The sequence below is a fragment of the Harpia harpyja genome, chromosome Z (assembly GCF_026419915.1).
Source record: "Harpia harpyja isolate bHarHar1 chromosome Z, bHarHar1 primary haplotype, whole genome shotgun sequence".
Classification (NCBI taxonomy): domain Eukaryota; kingdom Metazoa; phylum Chordata; class Aves; order Accipitriformes; family Accipitridae; genus Harpia; species Harpia harpyja.
The window spans coordinates 100,913,605-100,934,339 of record NC_068969.1 but is presented as its reverse complement, the minus strand read 5'-3'; the positions used below and the strand labels follow the sequence as shown (position 1 = coordinate 100,934,339).

At 37.3% G+C, this 20,735-nt stretch overlaps 1 protein-coding gene across 4 annotated transcripts in view; it reads left to right on the top strand.

Moving 5' to 3' along the window:
• Positions 1 to 20,520, top strand: part of GHR (growth hormone receptor) — a 131,179-nt gene extending 110,659 nt beyond the window's left edge. For all 4 annotated transcript variants that reach the window (XM_052776801.1, XM_052776804.1, XM_052776803.1 and 1 more), the window contains 7 exons: positions 3,429 to 3,558; positions 6,036 to 6,196; positions 7,240 to 7,418; positions 12,303 to 12,474; positions 14,571 to 14,661; positions 17,385 to 17,454; positions 17,714 to 20,520. In XM_052776801.1, the coding sequence (XP_052632761.1) occupies positions 3,429 to 3,558; positions 6,036 to 6,196; positions 7,240 to 7,418; positions 12,303 to 12,474; positions 14,571 to 14,661; positions 17,385 to 17,454; positions 17,714 to 18,676 (1,766 nt within the window). In that variant the 3' untranslated portion in view covers positions 18,677 to 20,520. The remainder of the gene's footprint in view (positions 1 to 3,428; positions 3,559 to 6,035; positions 6,197 to 7,239; positions 7,419 to 12,302; positions 12,475 to 14,570; positions 14,662 to 17,384; positions 17,455 to 17,713) is intronic.
• Positions 20,521 to 20,735: the final 215 nt, after the last annotated feature.

Sequence of the window (20,735 nt, the reverse complement as noted above, 5' to 3'; positions counted from 1 at the left end):
TGGAAAAGAAAGTGGGACCTTAGGGATACATTCCTCTGAAGTTAGGGTGTAAGAGACCAAGTCTTACTCTGTATTCTGTGTGCATTGCTAATTCTCTCTATTGTAACTGATGCCACTTCTGGCTGTGTTATGATCCATTTTCCTAGAACAGTTTGTACATCTTACAGTCCTTAATTTAGCTTGTATATAAGGCTGGTGAATTCAACAGAATTCATTATTAGGACTTGGTAGAGCCTATATCTAAGATCCTGCTGGACCTCTCAAAACGTAAGTGAAATTTGATTCCATTCAGTTCATTTCATCATGTTAAGAAGTGACAGTGTGACTTTATTTAACCCTGGAGATGAGGACATGATCTGCATGGGCTTTAAATATTGTATGTTCTAGCTATAAATATGGTGCAGGCATCAACAGAAATATTCCAGTTTAGGAGGGTTTTCCAGTATGTCATTTTCTCAAATTCTTAACCTGTTTTGGTAAAAATAGCTATAGTTGTTCTTGATGCATGTAGCTGAGGATAGAAACAGGAAAAGCCATAACATGTACTTCCTTGCACACTATCTGTTTATAGAAGAAGGGAGAGACTTGTGTCTTGTTGATTATAGGTATTATGCAATGGAGGCAATTTTACTCATGTCTTTGAAGTAAAGGCACAAAATTTCATTTATTTTTCTTTGTTTTGTTTTTTAAACAATGATTTGATTTTCAATTAAATAGAAGAGAAAATTCAAGTTTGAAAGCTGGAACACTCATACATTTAAAAAGTTATAAATGCAATACTGTTCTTGAATCTTTTATTCTGTTTTATTTTGGATCTGTGTTATGTATGACAGTTTGCTATTTCATGATCATGTGCTGTTTTTAACAAAGATTTCTACCACGTGAAAATTGTTTGATGAATGATGTAAAAATGTGTAGAAGCTCAAATCAAGGCCAATCAAAAGCATTTTGGGACTTAGGCCAAAGCTGTCAAATGTTGACTACCATACCAAACAAAATCAGGCACAATAGTCAAAATGGTTTGTTTCAATATTTTCTGAAAAAGAACAGTGTGTGATTTTTTCATTTGCTGCAACACTTCATTTCAAAATTTTTTTCAATTTTAAAAAGAAATTTATTTAAAGTTCAGTGAAATGGAACATGCTGGCTAAGAAAGAGGAAAAAAACTTTCTGTTTAAATCTTTCCAATCAAAAATCAGTTATTTTAGGTTGGCAAGAAAAATTGTAAATGCTTGAGAGGCAGGGGGGGCAGGGTGGCGTAAGCCACCCAATTTATGAGATCTCTTCTTTATGTACATATGTTCAGGCCTTGTTTAAGGTCCAAAGTGTGAAGTGAGGCAATGATATGGGATGAGCAAAACAGAAATTCATAATATTCATGTATTAGTTACTGCCTGATGTGGATGCTTAGCAGTGTATAATACAAAGTACACAATTTGAACCATTAAGCCCAAGAAATACAAATTGCTGTGGTGTTGAGTGGCTGTCTGTCTGAGCCATAAATAAAGGAGTCAACATTCAGCAGGACTACAAAATCCTCATGCGTAGGAGGAAGCATCTGGTGAGTGTGGGTGTCTGTACATTAATACTTTTTCCAACTTTGAGTGTAATTATTTTGTACCAAATATTGTCATAGAATCACGAAATGGTTTGGGTTGGAAGGGATCTTTAAAGGTCATCTAGTCCAACCCCCCCTGCAATGAGCAGGGACATCTTCCACTAGATCAGGTTGCTCAAAGCCCCATCCAACCTGACTTTGAATGTTTCCTGGGATGGGGCATCTACCACCTCTCCGGGCAACCTGTTCCCGTGTTTTACCACGCTCATCATAAAAAATGTCTTCCTTACATCTAGTCTGAAATTCTGATATTCAGAGTTGTGATACCACAAAAATATTTGTAAAGGACTTCACATGCAGAGTCCGGTAGCATCATGTCATTCCCTGGCCAGGAATCATTTCACCAGTCATAAACACCCGATTAATATCTACATTTTAAGTGCCATATGGAGAAATTTTCTTAAATAAATGATCATATTTCCCAGACAGTCAGTGAAGAGAGGTAGACAGTTCCACGTGCATGTGATCTCCCTCTGGAAAGCTTTCCACGCCAAATAGGAAACATTGGCATTAGACCCTTAAAAATCAGGAAAAAGTTAAGTACTTACTTTGAAAGCAGTGAGTCATACCTGCAATTTTTTTTTTTCTCACAAGGGTTGATGAGGCTGACTATTTGTAGCAGTCATTTCATGGCCCTACATCATTTCAGTTTTGACAAAGAACAGAAATTATGAATATAGAAGTGGCATGTGGCAGAACAGGCACATGCTTAGAGCTGTCCTTATCTCTCTCAGAGCAAGGTTATATCTACACAATGTCATATACACAAACCTAAACTCAGTTCAAGGTAGCTACTCTGATGAGTAGACACATTGCAAAACTGCTCAGCTGGGTAAATACTACGCTATGGTTAGTCTAATACCGAGCTCTGCAGTGCCACGCTTTCTTTAAAGCAAGTGCAGGGCTAATTCAGTTATATCTGTACTGAACTAATCAAACACAGTATCACCAGCCGGTCAAAAGAGGTGATTATCCTGCTGTATTCAGCATTGGTGGGGGCCTCACCTTGAGTGCTCTGTGCAGTTCTGGGCCCCACAATTTAAGGATGTGAAGGTACTCGAGTGCATCCAGAGGAGAGCAACAAAGCTGGTGAGAGGCCTGGAAGGCATGTCCTGTGAGGAGCAGCTAAGGATTTGGGGCTTGTCTAATTTGGAGAAGAGGAGGCTGAGGGATGACTCCATTGCTCTCTGCAGCTTCCTGAGGGGGCAAGCGGAGAGGGAGGTGCTGGTCCCTTCTCCCTGGTATCCAGTGATAGGACAAGTGGGAATGGTTCAAAGCTGCATCAGGAGAGGTTTAGACTGGACATTAGGAAGCGTTTCTTTACCAAGAGAGTGGTCAAACACTGGAACAGGCTTCCTAGAGGGGTGGTCAATGCCCCAAGCCTGTCAGTGTTGAAGAGGCATTTGGACAATGCCCTTAATAACATGCTTTAGCTTTTGGTCAGCCCCGAACTGGTCAGGCAGTTGGACTAAATGATTGTTGTAGGTCCCTTCCAACTGAAATAGTCTATTCTGTTCTATTCAACTACAGCTATAGGGTTGGCAGATCCCCACGCTGTGTGTCAGGCTGTGATACTAACACTTCCACACTGCACAAAACAGAGCTTGACCCATCTTTCAAATTTGACTTCCTACAGGTATAGTCATCTACATATATGCACATAAGAAGAATTTAAATCTTGCCTCATTTTACGTAAGGAATTAGAAGAAAAGTTAATTATTGATTAAAAATGCTGAGTTTCATTTTAACAGCATGTTAAAATGGATTTATTTAAGTGTCTCCTTCTGTCCCCTGCCATTCTTCCTGACAGACCTTTTGCGGTGGCCACAAATCAGCAAGTGCAGATCACCTGAACTGGAGACATTTTCATGTTATTGGACTGACGGAAATTTTTATAACCTCACTGCTCCAGGAACAATACAACTATTGTACATGAAAAGGTAATAAAATGAAAAGAACAAAAGAAAGAGGAGAAGAGAGAGGAGCCATATATTTTGCTATGCCTGTTAGCTCGTTGCTGTTAATTTTTTTGCTATGATATGAGCCATAGTGTTTAAGGGCATAAAACTGTGTTTTATGTGCATATTCTTCAGTGTCAGAATTTGTTGTTGATTACTTAGCAATTTGCAGCGATAAGCGTTACTTGGCAGACAATTAAGAACACATGCTTATTAAATTTAGGTCCAGGTGGCAGAATCCAAAACTGAACACTGTATGACTTGGGAAAGGAGTTTTTAATAGGGAACTTCAGTTTATTCCTTATCAATCTAACGTGCAACTGTGAGATTTGTTATATCTGTGTAAAGATGTGGAGTCTGGATACAAGCCCCTTTCAAATTTTTATTAAAGTTTTATAACGTTCCCATTGATCAGTTCCTAAATTAAAGTCTGAATGCAGGTCCAGGTGAAAAGGCCCCTCTGAGACTGCGGATAACGTTTCATTGAGCCCTGTTCAATTCTGATTCACATTCCACTTCAGCTTTTGTAATTTTCAAGTTGTTACAATGATTAGCCTGAAAGAGGCTATAGACATTACCAGGAACGGCTATTAAGGAGAACAGGCCTTTTGTTCACAGGAATACGAGGATGTCAGTCTCTGTTCCATCTAATGTACTGACTTTCAACCTTTTTGATCTACAGACACTTTCTACTGGTGATGATACATTTGCTTAGCAAACTTAAGCCTAATGGCAAGTCTGGCTTTCTTATTTACTCTTCTAAGACCTCTCAGAAATATAGGGATACAAGTAAAACCACTATTTAAGTATAAATGTGTAGCTGACAGTTGTCAGTGGCATGTACCATGAGGGTACAAACTTTAAAAATTAATTCAACTCTAAGATAAAGTACCACATACATTGAGCAGATCACATATTTCACTGTTGTCCTAGAAATTAGCATACTGCAATAAAAGATGTGAATTGAACATCCACATTAAAAATATTTCTGTTTCAATGTGCAAGCAACATTTAAGGCTCAGGACTGAACTCTAACCCAGTCTCCTACTTAACACAAGCCACAGTATCTAACCACGTACACCTTTATCAAGTCCTTACTCTGGCAGAGCTACAGCATTTCCTTTAGAAAAGTGTCTGGTCTCATCAGCTAAGCACAAGACACCAGTGCTTAGCGGCAAAAATGCTTCTTACTCAATTTATGTAGCATCTGCCTTTTTACTCTTAAGCACCCACTCCAGTATTGAAGGCTGCACTTGGCATAATTGATTTAGCTTAATCCTCCTTCTGTACAGCTTCAATGCCTTTTAGTAAGAAAAGGCATTTATGGTGTATTTTTAACAAACCAAGACTGTAATTTTTTAAAAGATCCCTGTTCGGTCTATATTTGGGCTAACAGATAGTATCGAGACAAAGAACAGCAACAGCAGATCTGTTCACTATGAGATTTGTTTTTCTAAAGTGACTTCAGAAATACTGAATAAATATCTGTTACTTTTCCTGTAGACTATTTCTAACAATTTGGTTATTCCCATTTTTCTTTAACTGAAGACTTCTTTGGTTTTGAACCTGCTGAGTAGTTTCACCTTGGCCATATGAAAATGACCCTACACAAGTAGGAGTGTTCCTCAGTCTGAGAGTTCATGCCACTCTTTATAACTCTGTTGATTTGTCTCTTTTAAGAGATGAAATGAATGTGATATTTCCTGCTGCATTTCTTTTATTTAGAAAGAATATTTATGAATTTTTGAACAAAGAATGGAAAAAAGTAAGAAGTTTCTTGCTAGTAGTTCCAAGCCTGTGTTTTAGAAGTTCTGTATCCCAAGGAATTTAGCCCTCCCTCACTCACAGTGCTATATTTCTCTTCCCTTCTTTCACATCCTGCAGTCCTGGGTTGGTTTGTGCCAGGTCTCCTGCAGCATCCACCCTTGGGCACTTTCCCATGTGAGCAATCAATGCTCCAGTGCCTACATCCCAATACAGCTTCCCAGTGCAACGCAATCCCCTGTCCTTGGCTGTGCAGCTGGTGCAATACTGATCTGCCATAAAAACTGGCTCTCACTGTTTCAGACCCCATTATGTAGATGGGCATCTTACTGCAATTTAACTTTGCCTGAACAACAGTTGCTTAAATGCATATCAAATTTACCTAAGTTTGTGCTTGCTGGTAGTCATTAGCACCTACCAGCACAGCAAGATGTGTTCTCTGACTGTTCTTTTGGAAACAGCACCCAAAGCATAGAGATGCCACTAACAGTGTATGAGAACCTAAACTCATTTATGCAGGTTGCTTGAATAGTGGTTTGGTTTCATTGTAAATCACAATCAATGTTGACATGTTTTTCTCACTTCCGTAGAAGTTATGACTTATCCACAATGTGTTTTGTAACATCTATAATTTGTACTTTGTAAGATCTATAAGTATCTCTATTATGTGTATTGCATTTTTGTTGTCATTCTAGGAATGATGAAGACTGGAAAGAATGCCCTGATTATATCACTGCAGGAGAAAATAGCTGTTATTTCAACACATCCTACACCTCTATTTGGATACCATATTGTGTTAAGCTTGCCAATAAAGATGAAGTATTTGATGAAAAATGTTTCAGCGTTGATGAAATAGGTATGCTTCCATTATGCATTTTACCTCTATATTTTTATATCACAATAGGTGTGATGCTATAAGCTTTCATATTACTCATACTGTATTTAAATTTTCCCTTTCAGAAAGGGTAGTTTCCAAAAAATATGATATATAGGAAGGGATTTGGTTTTGTCACATATGTAATGTGATCCACACCAGAAAATATTGCCTGGATTGGAAAAAGCTAAAAGGATAAAAGCAAATACATGGTTTCTCGTTCTGAATACCAGTGGTCTCTCAAATGTCTGCACATGGGCTTGCCTTTGCTGTCACCCTGAGTGCTTTCTAATGGATGCTACATCCCTTTGTTCAGTGTGAGCAAGGATAGCGTGAAAATCTTGATTCTGCAAAGTTCTGGAACCAAACAGGTTTTTGCTCCTGAATCAACACTAATCTACAGAATCAGGATGTTTAGCATTTCTAAGCTAGACTTTATATTTATTGCAATATGAATTGTGACTCTCTGGGACTTTGCAGATGTTATTGCTTGTTCAGAGCAATGCTCTATGTATATGCAATTAATTTATTCCTCCAAGTGACCAGAATAGCCACTGCTCTCTTTTCTTCAGCTGAACAAAATTAGATTAATTTTTCAGATACCACAGTTTTTCAATGTACTTCTATATTAACTAAATTTTTAATTTATCTTTCTGTTTTACTCCAATTGTTGTTTTTATTTCTAGAGAGAACTCTAAATCTAAATTTTGATGGAGAATTGTTTATGTCTCAGTGTTTTATAAGCTGCTATTGGGAAATGTAGTGTAATAGGTAATACATTTTTAGTCTTCTTTATTATTCACTCAGGTGAGATTTATGCAGAGCAATCTACCGCCAATGACAGGGTGCCTTCTTGTTACCAAACTTGTAGTGACTTTGTCATTGACTCACAGGTTTAGATTTTAATCAGCAAATATGTGGTTAATATGCTTTTTTAGTCCTGAAATAATTTAACAGTGTGTAGTAAGAATGATCATTTCACATTGAAAACTGGCTGTTTTATTCCAAATACTCTGTTTAAACAGTACTGCCTGATCCCCCTGTCCACCTTAACTGGACTCTGCTAAATACTAGTCAGACTGGGATCCATGGGGATATCCAAGTAAGATGGGATCCACCACCAACAGCAGATGTTCAGAAGGGATGGATTACTCTGGAGTATGAATTGCAGTACAAAGAAGTTAATGAGACAAAATGGAAGGAGGTATGAAGCAAATATTAATTATACAATAGTCATAGTACAGTGCAGGCTTGTTCTGTCCATAACACTTTTGTACTACTATGAAAAGCAACAGGTTTGTAATTGCTATTAGATGATGCCTTAAGTCTTAAACAATATACACATATTCTTCTGAAGTTTTCTAGCAAACATTGTAACTTTACGTGTCAATATAGGCGGCATGCAGGATAATAATAACAAACCCTGAAATTCCTGTGTTAGATTAGAAAGTATAGCAATGGTCAGATATATACAAGTTTTTTCAAGGATAAAATATTTCTCTATTGTTTTCATAAAGCTCAGAAGTTGGAACAGCAATATTTTGCTTGGAAAATGTCACCATGTCAGTCCAGATTCTTCAGGGTACCTGTAAAGTTCTAATATTTATAATTATCATTTTAGTAGATTAAAAAAAGGAAAGAAAAGCTTTGAGTTATAATTTAAAATTTGATACAATAAGCAAATAAAAATAATGCAACATAGAGAAGACATACAGATTTCATACCAGACAGCAATGGAAAATTTATGACTATATGGATAGTCCATGAAAATATAAAACATATATATCCCAAATCTTTCAGGTTTTCTTTTTGAAAGTCACTTAACTTATCATGTAATTAGTTTTCCTATTACAGGGAAGAAAGTCTTCCCAGCTTACCTGAATGCATAGGCTAAGTTCCAGTGTGTCGTGGCAAATTTGCATATGGAGAACTCTTCCTGAATACTAGTTCAATGCGATAGGAACATCATTTCAGAGCAGAACCCTTCCTTTGCTTTCTTATTAATATGAACTGAATTAAATGACAGAAGGAAAGCAGCTAATACTCTTATAAAATTGTCTTAATCTACAGAAGGCAAATTTACCAATTGAAACATAGTCAAACTGGTTTGGTTGCCTTCATCTGTGAAAGACCTTGGACCCCTCCTCACCTCTGATCCTTCTCAGTGCTAGTGTTTTCTGTTTATCCTACTCCTTATAAGTAAGTCTACAGTCAAACAGGCCTATAATGTCTATAACTTTTTCCTAATACTTGTCTGAATTTCTCTATATACTGGTTTAAGCTATACTTACTGTACAACCTCTGTATTTTAAAGCCTACAAAATAGTTAAGTTTAGGCAGTAAATAAATAGTCCTTAAGAACTTGAAAATCTGCAGAGTACTTACAGGATTTACAAAAGCAGGTGGCAATACGGATACCTCTTTAAAAATGCACAATTTTTATTTTTTTATAAGTCTTTAGGTATCAATCATATAAATACCTTAATAAAACTTTGTTCTTGCTCCAGTACCATCAATAATTCCAGCATGCCTTGAGAATACTTCTTCTCAGGAGAGCAAAGGTTTGAGAAAAGAGATAAGGAATTGCCGAATACTATACTTGCCTCAAGAAAAATAGTACTATAGATTATGTTGTACTGCAGCTGTATATATTGTATGTTATTGTGCCTTTCAGCTTAAAAGCACAAACATGGCATAATTCCCTGAGACACTGTCAGAGCACAAAAGAGAAGTTTGTGAACAAAATCTTGGTCTGGCCTAAGACAACAGCAAAACTCTGAATAACAGCATTGGAGCAATTATTTCACTCTTTGCATTCTTTGCTACAAATATCTTCTGTAATGAGTGTTGAAGCAATAAAGAGATAAATGTCTAGTTACACTGTTATAGCTAGTTTTTTATACAAAGGATAATTTTTACTGATTAAATATACCATAATGCTTTGTACATATAACTGATACAAAAAAATGATTAAAAAATTAATTTATAGTACTTAAATTGTACTAAGTCTCCCCCTTACCAAGACTTGTTTGTAATTTTTTTAGACGTTTTGGGATTAACCTGTTCAAATTTTCATGTATAGTATTCATTTTTTTCAATTCATTTACTAATTGAAAATAGGTATCTTAGGAATTGAAAGAGGACTAAAACATTAACTAGTAAAGTATTATAACAGTAAGTTATAGCAACAAGAGGATCAAAATTATTTTCTGAGAAACTTCATAGAAACAATAAAATCCCCACCCTCATATAGCAAGTGTTCATGAGACAGAGCCAAATGTAATTTGGCTCAGAGTCTGAAAAAATTTCATTGTTGTTATTAGCTTCTTGGTGGGTATCTTTTTAAAATTCTACCCTCTTACCTTGAAGTGTTGCCCATTACATTCGCTAGACTAAAATTCTATCCCCTCTTATGTCTATCCAAGTTTACTAGTCATGACTAGCAATAGCGATACAGATGCTGTGAGGCTGCTATTTTTTTCAAACAAGGTGAGCAAACACACATCATCTGAGCAATAGTGAAGAATGATGACTTCATAGTGAAGTGTCTGTCTATGAAGTGCCTAAAAGTGTATGTGTGATAGGGAATCTCGAAAGTCTAATTTTCCTTCATTATTTATTATATTTTAGATTGGCCTGATCTTTTGACTTATTAAAAAAGCCCCAAACAACCCAGGGCCAGATCTACCTAATACAGGATGAAAGAGGAGCTCAGTCCTCAGTGAAGAGGGCTGGACCAGGGAGGACTCTGCTGGCTTTCATTATCTTGTTGAATTTTTTGCTGGAAAAAGGCCATTTCACACTGCAGTGAAGTGTGCTTAGGGCAGGGAAGTGTGGAGGACCAATTCCAGAGCTGAACACCACGCAGCACTGTGTCCGTACCGCACTGTGGCTGAGATACAGGGCTTACTAGTTTGAGGGGTGTGAAACTCATCTCCCTGCACTGCATTGGATATGCAGCCTAATATCTCCATGTGTTGTATGGGTGCCCAACCCTGTGCTATGCCTACCCAGGGTACTTCTGAACCTTCCCCTGGTACTGTCCGTCTCCTAGTTTTCACCATTTTACTGTTAAAGTTGGTGAAAGCCGTTGCCTTGATTGCTGTGTTGCCTGTCGTACCTGGGCCAGCCTCTGCCGCTGGTGCCCTCATCCCAGTGGGCACTCTCAGTGTCCCAGGGGCTCCAGCTGACCAGTGACAAATGGTTGCTCTGCAGTCTGCGTCAATCCCCTCTTGCAGGGCCAGACATATGCAGGCAGCACAATGACACATATCAGCATGACAGCAGGTTTGTCACACGTTCCTTTAGTATGGCAATCACAAGCATCACTCTGTGTGGTACACTGACTGAACAGCATGCAGTTAAGTCCAGCAACCCCATGGTCTGGTTCCAAGCTCCTCTTCACATACTTCAAATGAGCTTGCTATATGCTGTCATGCATTTTTATTAGTTATCTTTAATTATGTCTCTCTCATATGGCTTTTAATTGATTGAATCCATATGACAAATGCTATTCATCTACTCAGTTCATGCTGAACCTTCCCCAGTCTATATATCTTATTCCACACAGGTGTCTTATGTAAAGTTTTGTTAGTTCATTGATGGACTAGAGACATCTTGCCCATTAATCAGTTATCTGCTCTTTAGCATCTCTTGCAGTTTCAGGTACACAGATACAGTAATTTTACCTCATATTTTTCAGGGCTCTGATTTAGCCTGCATACCACTTTTTCCAAGTGCCACTCTTATTTGGGGTACATAAAATTTTGTGTGGTCCAGCATCCCTAAGAATCTCCACTAATTGTCTCAGAAAAAAAGAAAAGAAAAAAAAAAAAGAAAAAAAAAACACTACCTGTAAAACTTTAGTGTACTATTTCTTTGTGGCTTCATAGCACGAAATAAGTATATATTGTATTCCCTTCCCAACACTTTCCAACTGGATAGTCTTCTATTGTTAAAAACCTTTGTGGTGTAGAGCAATGGTTCTCCACAATCTTGTGCTCAACCACTAGCAGAGAGAAGCAGACTGTCTGGGATCACTGCCTCCTCCAAAATCTTGACTGGTTGGTTCTCAGAACACTTGAGTCTGGAGCTACCAGGGATCAGAGAACTCCACAGATGGTAGCTACCAACAGAATGTGTCTCAAGTTTAGATTATGCAGCTACAGTGATTATAGGATTGTATTGATGAAGCTTCCTTCAAACCCCCCATGGCAGCTGTTTTCCAGGTGCTTTAATTCTTAGCCCATGATGAGTTTTGCCAGTATCATCCTTGCTTCTGAAGTAAAAGTAGAATATAACATCTGCCATGTGGATTTCTATTTTGAGCACATTTTCCTTATTTTTATATACTTTTGTTGGGCTGTTGGAGCTAAAATACATATTCTTAGAGGAGTAATAGAAGAGAGAGATTTCACATATTAAGACCTCTAGTGTGACTTCCTACATAGTTTGATATGCAGCAGTATCTAAGTATGTTGCAGTTAATACTTAACATAGAAGTCTCAAAACCAATAATCTGATGCCAGCTCTCACAGAGTCTCCATTACCATGTTTTATATATAGTTGAAGATCTTGGGAGTTATGCAGTGTTCCCCAAATAAATGTGTTTGTAAGATGCAATACATCTGGTTAGAAGGCCTTTAAATCATTTTTCTTCTTAAAATTAATTCTGTAGTGGAGACTGTACTAGCTTTAAGACTCCTGTATTATTTTAACAAGGTTTTTGGCATTGTGAGGTCAATAATGTTGTGTTATAACAGTAAAAAGGATTTACAACTTGGTAAGATCAGTGGAAGATGTTCACACCACCTACTTATGGCCTGTAACTGGGGGCAGCTGCCTTTCTTCACTGACTGTATTTACAGAGAGCTTGTATTCTCTGCTTTGGTCCCCTGAATCACAGCAAAGCCTGATGGCTAGTAAGTCAAAAGTAAATGGTGTGAATTTTCTCTGAACTCTTCTCATGGTAACCTTACAGTTCCAAGTAGCAAAACCGCCTTCGAATGTTTATTTCTTATATCAAGAAGCAGTGTAAAATTACCAGTACAACTCAAACAAATAAATCACAGTCCTTCTGTCTTTACAGTTAGAACCCAGGCTCTCAACAATGGTTCCACTGTACTCTCTGAAGATGGGAAGAGATTATGAGATACGAGTACGATCAAGACAACGTACCTCTGAAAAATTTGGGGAGTTCAGTGAAATCCTTTATGTATCTTTTTCTCAAACAGGCGTTGAATTTGTTCATTGTGCTGAAGGTAAATAAGCGAAGTGCAGCAAAGTGATTTTATAACCATGCTGTCTTTCTGTCTTCTCAGTGGTGGTGTTTTGGCTTTTTTTCTCCTTACTGTTGATGTTGTATGCTTGAATAGATCAATAATTCAGCCTACTACCTGAAAATAATTCAGTGAGCTTGAGAATGTACAAGTTCCATATACAAGTTTAGAAGTTAACTCAGCAAGACTGATTCACAGCTCATCACAGAGCAAAAATACAGATAGCTTTAAGAACCAGAAATAATAACTGCTGTTGCACATCTTATAGAGCCTAAAATACAGTTAAATCTCATACTTGGTCTAAAATGAACATTCCAGTAGTGAAGAGAATTGTCACTTCTGTTAACGTCTTATTCTGCTGGCTAAGTTTGTTATCAGAATGATGTGCTTTTCTGATCTGCCTGATACTATCAAGGACAGTGAGTGTTTTTCTGATTCTTGCTTCTGTCTTGTTTTTGAAGTGCTATTAAAACCAAGAAAAAACAGCAACTGAACACCACATTTTTTCTATTAAAAGAATGAGACAGTGCCTTTTCTTAAAGCATTCTCAGGTCTGAGATAATAAACTAACTCTTCAAAATATGTGCTCTTCAGCAAATTATTTTAATAAGCTGCTTCACTTCATTTTCCAGGGTGTTAGTGAACATGTTAAATAAAACCATCCATAACTCTTATCTTTCAAAATCATGCTAGATTCCCCTTTTTAACTCTCCATATTACTAGTTTTCATTCCTAATTTATATGAACAGCTAATGTTCTGGACATGTGGCATTATTTTACTAATGCCAGCTGCATCAATTTGTCAAGGTTTTCATATGAACAAAATTAAAATACTATGAAAATCTAAGGCCATCCTACGAGCACAGTTTTCTTCACTTACTACAACCCAGATTCTGCAGTCTCCATACATCTCACACAGCAGCAGTGATTTGGTTTGAGAATTTATTCTTGCTTGTTTTGCCTATCACCTTTAAGAGCACAGAATTAAAATTTAATTTTTCCATTTATTAAAAATTTAAAGTAATTAAATTCAAATGCAATATTCTAACTTTTTGAAGCAGCTGGACATTCGCAGGTCTCACTGACTCGACAAGGAGTTACTGGGTCTCCATTAAAATAGGGACCTGTCTAACACAGACATATCCAGATAGGACTTTACTCATGCCTGAAAACATGTCCAGTCAAAATCTAAGCTGGGAGCACAGGACTAAAACTGGTATCTGATTTTTTTTTCCCCCCAAAGGACATATATTTATGTTCATGTATAGAATTCTAAAGCTTTCTGTCCAGTATTCCTTAGCCTAAAAATGAGTGAAGTTTGTATGGAAAACTTAAAATTGGGAACAAATGAGAAGAATCTTAGACTACAGCCAGAATAAATTTCTCTATACTTTGTATTCTACAGTGTCAGCTTAAGTATCATGGAATTGCCAGTATTTAAAAAATAATATATTTCATTTATCAGCATTGTTCGTCATTCCTACCAAATTGCATTTCTCAGTGACCTAAATTCTTTGTAGCCAGCTGCAAGGTAAGCAAAAGGGAGAAATTTTTTTTTTCAGTTGATGGTTCACAACATAATTAATGTTTAGCCTTTAGAAAGAGGAGTAGTATGCTTTTTGACACCACCATATTTTAGCTTCTGTGAGAGAAGAATAGTTTGCCTATGATTTAGTATGCTGTTAATAATGTTCTCCCAGTTTGGGCAAAGAAGCAGTAACACGGTCTGCGGCATTATATGCCATCAGGACTACTGGTACCATGTTCCAGGCAGACAGAATGTTCCTCATGGCTGTTTTGCTACATATATTGTCCGTACTAAGATCTTGTTTATATTTAAAAAATCAGTCTGTTTCTGCAAGGAGCCTCAGTGGACTCACAAATGCTGTATGGAAACTATTGAGACCAAAGCATATTTTTATTTCTGCTTAACGCAGAACTTTCACATTTAAGTAACCAAAAATTCTCCTATCAGTTTTTACCACTTTGGAATCCTCAGGCGGTGGAAGAGAAGGTTTAAATTAAAGATGCAACAGAGATGCAGATTCCTGCTAACATGTTTTTGTTCTGTTGTTCAGAAATTGAGTTTCCATGGTTCTTAGTTGTTGTCTTCGGAGCATGTGGGCTGGCCGTAACAGTGATCTTAATCCTGCTGTCTAAACAACCAAGGTAGAGAGTTTTTATTTGTCAGATTTTATGTACTTGTAGCTTAAAAAATAGGGTGCTTCAATTTTTTCAAACCTTGGGGACTAGAAACTATTTTGAGGATTGTTGTTCATTCTTGCAAGCTACATGGACACTGGCATATGCACGTACTGGGCCTTCAGCAGGGGGAATCTGATTATGTTGACAGCTCCTCTTCCTTTTGGATTGCAGAACATTTTATTCTACAGTATTTGCATAGTTAATTTACTTAGGCTTTGAAGGGGATTGGGTTTTTAGTCCATTCAAATTTTGTAAATACTAGTTTTACCCAAATACTATCAAAAGTTTCACACAAACTTATGTCTATATATTTGGTTTTGTTCTTAGACTATTCGACTAATCTCTTGACTATTTCTTTGTCAAGCCAAGGGAAAGAGCTTGAGTCATAGGGGAGTATTTGGTCTCTGTGGATAGACTGCAGCTCCTGTAAATAACAGGAATAAAATAAAAAAAGCACAGGATTGTGTCATTTATAAAAATCATAAAATTCTGTCATTTATAAAAATGCAACAATAACACATATGTAAAAATTACAAAATGGTCTCAAAGTTAATTCATCCCCTAAGATGTGTGTTCAGGGATAGGTTCAGCTTGGATGTCATACCAGTACTGTCCTAGGCTATGGAGCAACACTATGGTCAAGTCCCAGTGCACATGTCCATGTCGTCAGTGGTCTTGTATATACACTTCGAAAATTAACACTGAGGTGTTTTGCACATACCAGCATAAGGACAAGTCATTGAAATGAAAACAATATGGCGCAGTTGGAGCAGCTCTAAAAAAATAATTTAGGCAAGCAGCACTATGATTTGGCAGAGCTTAATTTCAGGAAGCCACTCCCTGCAATAGCATCCCGGTCCCAGAGTTAAGACCAAGGCTTCTGATACAATGCACAACAAAAGCTTGATGTGTCAGAATGGGGCAAGAACAACACACATGTGGGACCAGGACCTCACTAAGGTCACCACACTGAGCAAGGAGCAGCTTGGTCACAGAAGATCCTGAGGGCTAAAGCATGTCTCTGATCAGTCATGCTAATCCTGACTGCTGGAGGAGGCTTTTCTCCAGTGAGGACCCTTCATCTGGAAAGTTTTCCTGGACCTGTGGGCCTCCACCCTTTCCTTCAAACTGGTGCACGTGGTGGTGGGAGTGGCAATGCATTCTGCAGAAGAGCAGGCTGCATAGATTTCCCATAATGCAAAATATCCAGGCTCAGTTTCCTCCTGTATCTGAAAAGATACCAGCTCACGTTTTCCCCAATTCTGACCTCACAAGATCTGAACCAGGCTCCCTAGGACAGATGCCATAGGGTTGGGCCATACTGGTTTAGAGCTGAGAGATGCAGGCTTGAATTATGTAAGGCTAAGAGAGGAGCAGAGTGTAGTTCTCCCTACTGAATGATTTCTTCAGGTAGCGAGCGGTAAAATCCTTTGTCCATTTCATTAGAAGCAGTGCCCGATCCTGTCAGAATAGCTGGTTTGTGGATTCAACTGTACATGCAAGTCTTAAACTGGTACCCTGAGAGCCCAGCCAGTGCACAGCTAACACAGCCCCTCTAGGGATTACATGGGAAATTACTAGATTTCTGGCTCTCATTGAGGCTTGCTGGGCAGAACTTTGAGGGTCTGCCAAAACCAAAAACAGCTGGGGAATTTGGGCCTTCCGTAGTTAAGCAAAAGGTACCTAAATTTCTCTCTAGCACTCCTTAAGACTCCTCTGATCCTCTCTGGACCTCACCAAGGTAACTAACAATGCAGCAGAACTAGTATTTGGATTTGGATCTACCATTCCCACAGCTTACTTTCTAAAATAGGCAAGTAACCCAGTATGAAGAGAATGTTGAATTTTCCTTTTGAGAACTACAGTTTATCTGTTTGCAAAAGAAGCAGGGAGGTAAAATGGAGGAGATTAGGCATGACCTGCTATTGTTGGATTATTAATATAAAATCATCCTTCTATTTGGTTTTTTGGTTTGGGGGTTGGGGTTTTTTTGTCCCCTCAAAGAATTTGAAATTCACTTTATGAAGGATTAGAATAATATGTATTTCCACAGTATGAACATGCATAAGCAAGTTACTAGTCCTTTCTCTGCAAGGGCAAAACCCTGTCGTTATTATATATTACTTGTTACACGAATAATTCAGAAACAGAAGTGTCATAGAGATGGCAAAATACTAGCCTAAATTTTTGCAGTTGTGTTTCTGGTTTATTTATTAGTTCTAAAGTAATTCATTCTTTTCACCAACTCCCTTTTTCTATTCCCCTATTTAAATTTATTGGGCTTATGCAAGACTACTGTGTCCCTGAAAAATAAATTTTTGCAAAGTCACTCTGCACACTAAGGCTTGTATCAGGTTCCTTTGGAAATTACATAAAAAGGGAAATTATTGACAGAGCTCTAGGAATTTACTCTCTTTCTATAGAGCATTAAATTCTAAAAGACCAGACTCCAAAATGGATTCCCAAATAAATGTATGTGATTTCAACAAGGAAGGTTGCAGAAAACTTGGGGTCTTATTTGCAGTGAGAGAAAACAATCATTCTTTTCCTTAGGACTATTTGAAATTGAATCTTCAAACATTTCAGTTTTGAAGTAATTAAGTATAAATGCAATGCAAGGCTCGCTTCTTTCTAACTTCCTCAAAAAGGACCACTGTCAATTAAATGCCATCATTTATTTTTTCCAGGTTAAAAATGCTTATTTTTCCTCCTGTGCCAGTTCCAAAGATTAAAGGGATTGACCCAGATCTCTTGAAGGTAATATTGTGCTCTGAAATCTACTGTGGGAATCATTGTAGTAGTAGCAGGTGACAATTGTTGTCCCAGGCAGAAAAATTTTGTAGGAAAAAATTATGACATGGGGGGAGTTGCCACAGAATTAGTTTTCATAAAATAATAAAAAAACTCCTTGTAATTATTACATCAGCTACAGTTACCTTTCCTTAAGTTAACATCATAAAAAGCACAAGCATTTTTATTATTTCCTTTATAACATTAATTTTTTGTTGCTTTGTAGAAAGGAAAGCTAGATGAAGTTAATTCCATCTTAGCCAGCCATGACAACTACAAGACACAGCTATATGATGATGACTTGTGGGTTGAGTTTATTGAGTTGGACATAGAAGACCCTGATGAAAAGAATAGAGTCTCGGATACCGACAGGCTCCTGAGTGAAGATCATCTGAAATCACACAGTTGCTTGGGAGCGAAGGATGATGATTCTGGACGAGCCAGTTGTTGTGAACCAGATATTCCAGAGACAGACTTCAGTGCAAGCGACACATGTGATGCCATCTCTGATATTGATCAGTTCAAAAAGGTAACTGAAGAAGAAGAGGATCTTTTGTGCCTTGATAGAAAAGATAATGATGAGTCACTTCCAAGCCTTGCCGACACAGACACCCAACATCTGCATATGAGTACTCAGTCTGAAAATAGCCAGCCATGGCCACCTTTTGCAGACAGCATTGACTCAGCTAGTCCATCGGTCCATACCCAGCTAAGTAACCAGAATTCATTGACAAATACTGACTTCTACGCGCAAGTGAGTGATATTACTCCAGCAGGCAGTGTTGTACTTTCACCAGGGCAGAAATCCAAGGTGGGGAGAGCACAGTTTGAAGGCTGCACGGAACAAAACTTCACCATGAACAACGCCTACTTCTGTGAGGCAGATGTGAAAAAATGTATTGCTGTGGCTTCCCACGAAGAGGATGAGCCGCATGTTCAGGAGCAAAGCTGTAACGAGGATGCTTACTTCACCACAGAGAGCCTTACCACTACCGCTGTCAATCTTGGAGCTTCAACAGCAGAAACCCCAAGTTCAGAGATGCCTGTCCCAGACTATACGTCTATTCATATCGTTCACTCTCCACAAGGCCTTGTGCTTGATGCAACTGCACTGCCTATGCCAGACAAGGAGTTCAACATGTCTTGTGGCTATGTGAGCACAGACCAGCTGAACAAAATCATGCCATAGATCTTCGTTGACTAGATGTGTGCAGTTATTTCACAGCAGAGTCAGCTTGGGCTTGTATGCTGAAACCAAAATGAAGTCTAAAAGTTTCTCGTGGTTCTTATAATTTTATCTGAAATGTTGCAACATAAAATATTCATCAAAATATTCCTATTGTGTTCTGTAAATATCTATGAATTTGTCTTGAGACTGTTTTACTAGCAGTGACTGTATTGTTCTTGTGGGTGTTGATTTTTGTGATACTAAACATTGAAATTACTATGTTTAATGTAGTAAATCTTGCATTTTGATAAAGCTAAAAATCAGGTGGTTTAAAGTCTAAGAATTTAGTAAAAACTGTGCTGTTGGCAGAGATCTTTATATCAATAATTGGGAACTCAACATACAGGTGAAAAAACAAAAGTAGCTTGAATAAATAACACATCTATTTTGATTTATATAAACTAATAAAATATATTTTAATATTTTAGTCATAAACATAAACATTTTTTATTACACTACACACTGTAGTTCAATTATGATGACCCATCTAAGGAATGTAATTGCTGCAATCTTAAAAAGGAGTTTTCTGTTTTATAAGACTTCTGTTCGCAGCAAAAAGAAAAAAAAGATTTTTACAGAGCCATTTTATACCTCCAAAGAAACCTGTAGAGAAATTTTAAAATATTGTAGAAAATTAAAGTAACTGATTCTATTACTTTCTTATGGTAACTAATACAGAAATACACATTCAGTTTAAAGTTTTGTAGAAAACTTTAAAATATATAAAATATACAACATATTTGGGCAAATTATTCTGTTCTTCATCAGATTGTCGTTAATGCTAATAATATACTTTTTTATGAGCAAAATTTTGTTGACCACAGTATTAAACAGTATGCAACTATACTTTCAATGAAAATTTTTGAGAACACATGGATAAGGTCCGGTGACTTAGCAGCATAATCTCTTCACATTTGACCAACTTCTGAAGCCCTCCTACAGCCAAAGGTATCACTACACTTACTAGTTTGCACCACATAAAGTCTTGATTAAAAAAATAAAATCAGGACTTCAGGAGTTAGCCAGCAGTTCATTTTTAGAGATATAATAAGATTAAAAGACTTCAGTGGAACAAGGGAATTGAATACAGTATTGTTCAAAAGTGGTTTTTGGTTTTGCAGCCTAACAGCATCTCCTCTGACTGCGTTAGGCAGACTTTCAGAAGGAAAGGAGAAAAACCTGAAACTCAGTGGGAAAGCTCTCTTTGTTCTTACGTATATTAAGAACTTGATGGAGCTGTGCAATGAACAATTATTGCTTCAGAAGTTACCTTCCTGGGTCATGGTTTCATCATAGCAAGGTTTTTCTTAGAAAGCAGATAGGGAGGTTTATTCCTTTTCTGTGACCTGAACAGAAGTGTATGAAGTGCAGCGAACGCAGGTCTTGCTTATGATGTCTCTCACTGATGCTCTGTTTGTGACCAAGGGCTACAGGACTGGGCCCAACTATTGGGTGGGATTTTTAAGTTTAGCACGTACTTTATGGTAAATGTGCATTAGATATTCTGCTAATTTGCTGCTATATTTTTCTAACAGCTACATTATTTAGTTTCATATAAAATTTCATAGATGATAGACACTAATGCAAGTAATGCCTATGTGTGTGTTTGGAAGAAGTTTCTTACTCTGTTTCTATTGCCAAAAATAGTTAAATACCTCAATCAAACTCAGAATGTCATTTTGGTACTTTACTGGTCACACAAGTGTTATATGCCGGTCAGAAGATGTCATTCAGTTTCTATTTAACTTTCCTTATGTCAGTGTTTTGTTTGTTTTCTCTAAGTTTAATAAATGTATTGTCTTTGATCTGTCCTGATACAATGTGTTTTATTGGAGATAAGTTTTTTAATGGAAAATAGCAATTTTATTAGGAGAAATCAAGTATTTCTCATTGAATAAAGTAGAATACAGCTTTCCTTAGAATAGAAGCAATGCCTAATGAGATCAGTGTTTTCACTGATTGATATGTGTATAGTTAAAAATAGAAGCACGGACCTAAATTTATAGATGGAGATAGGACA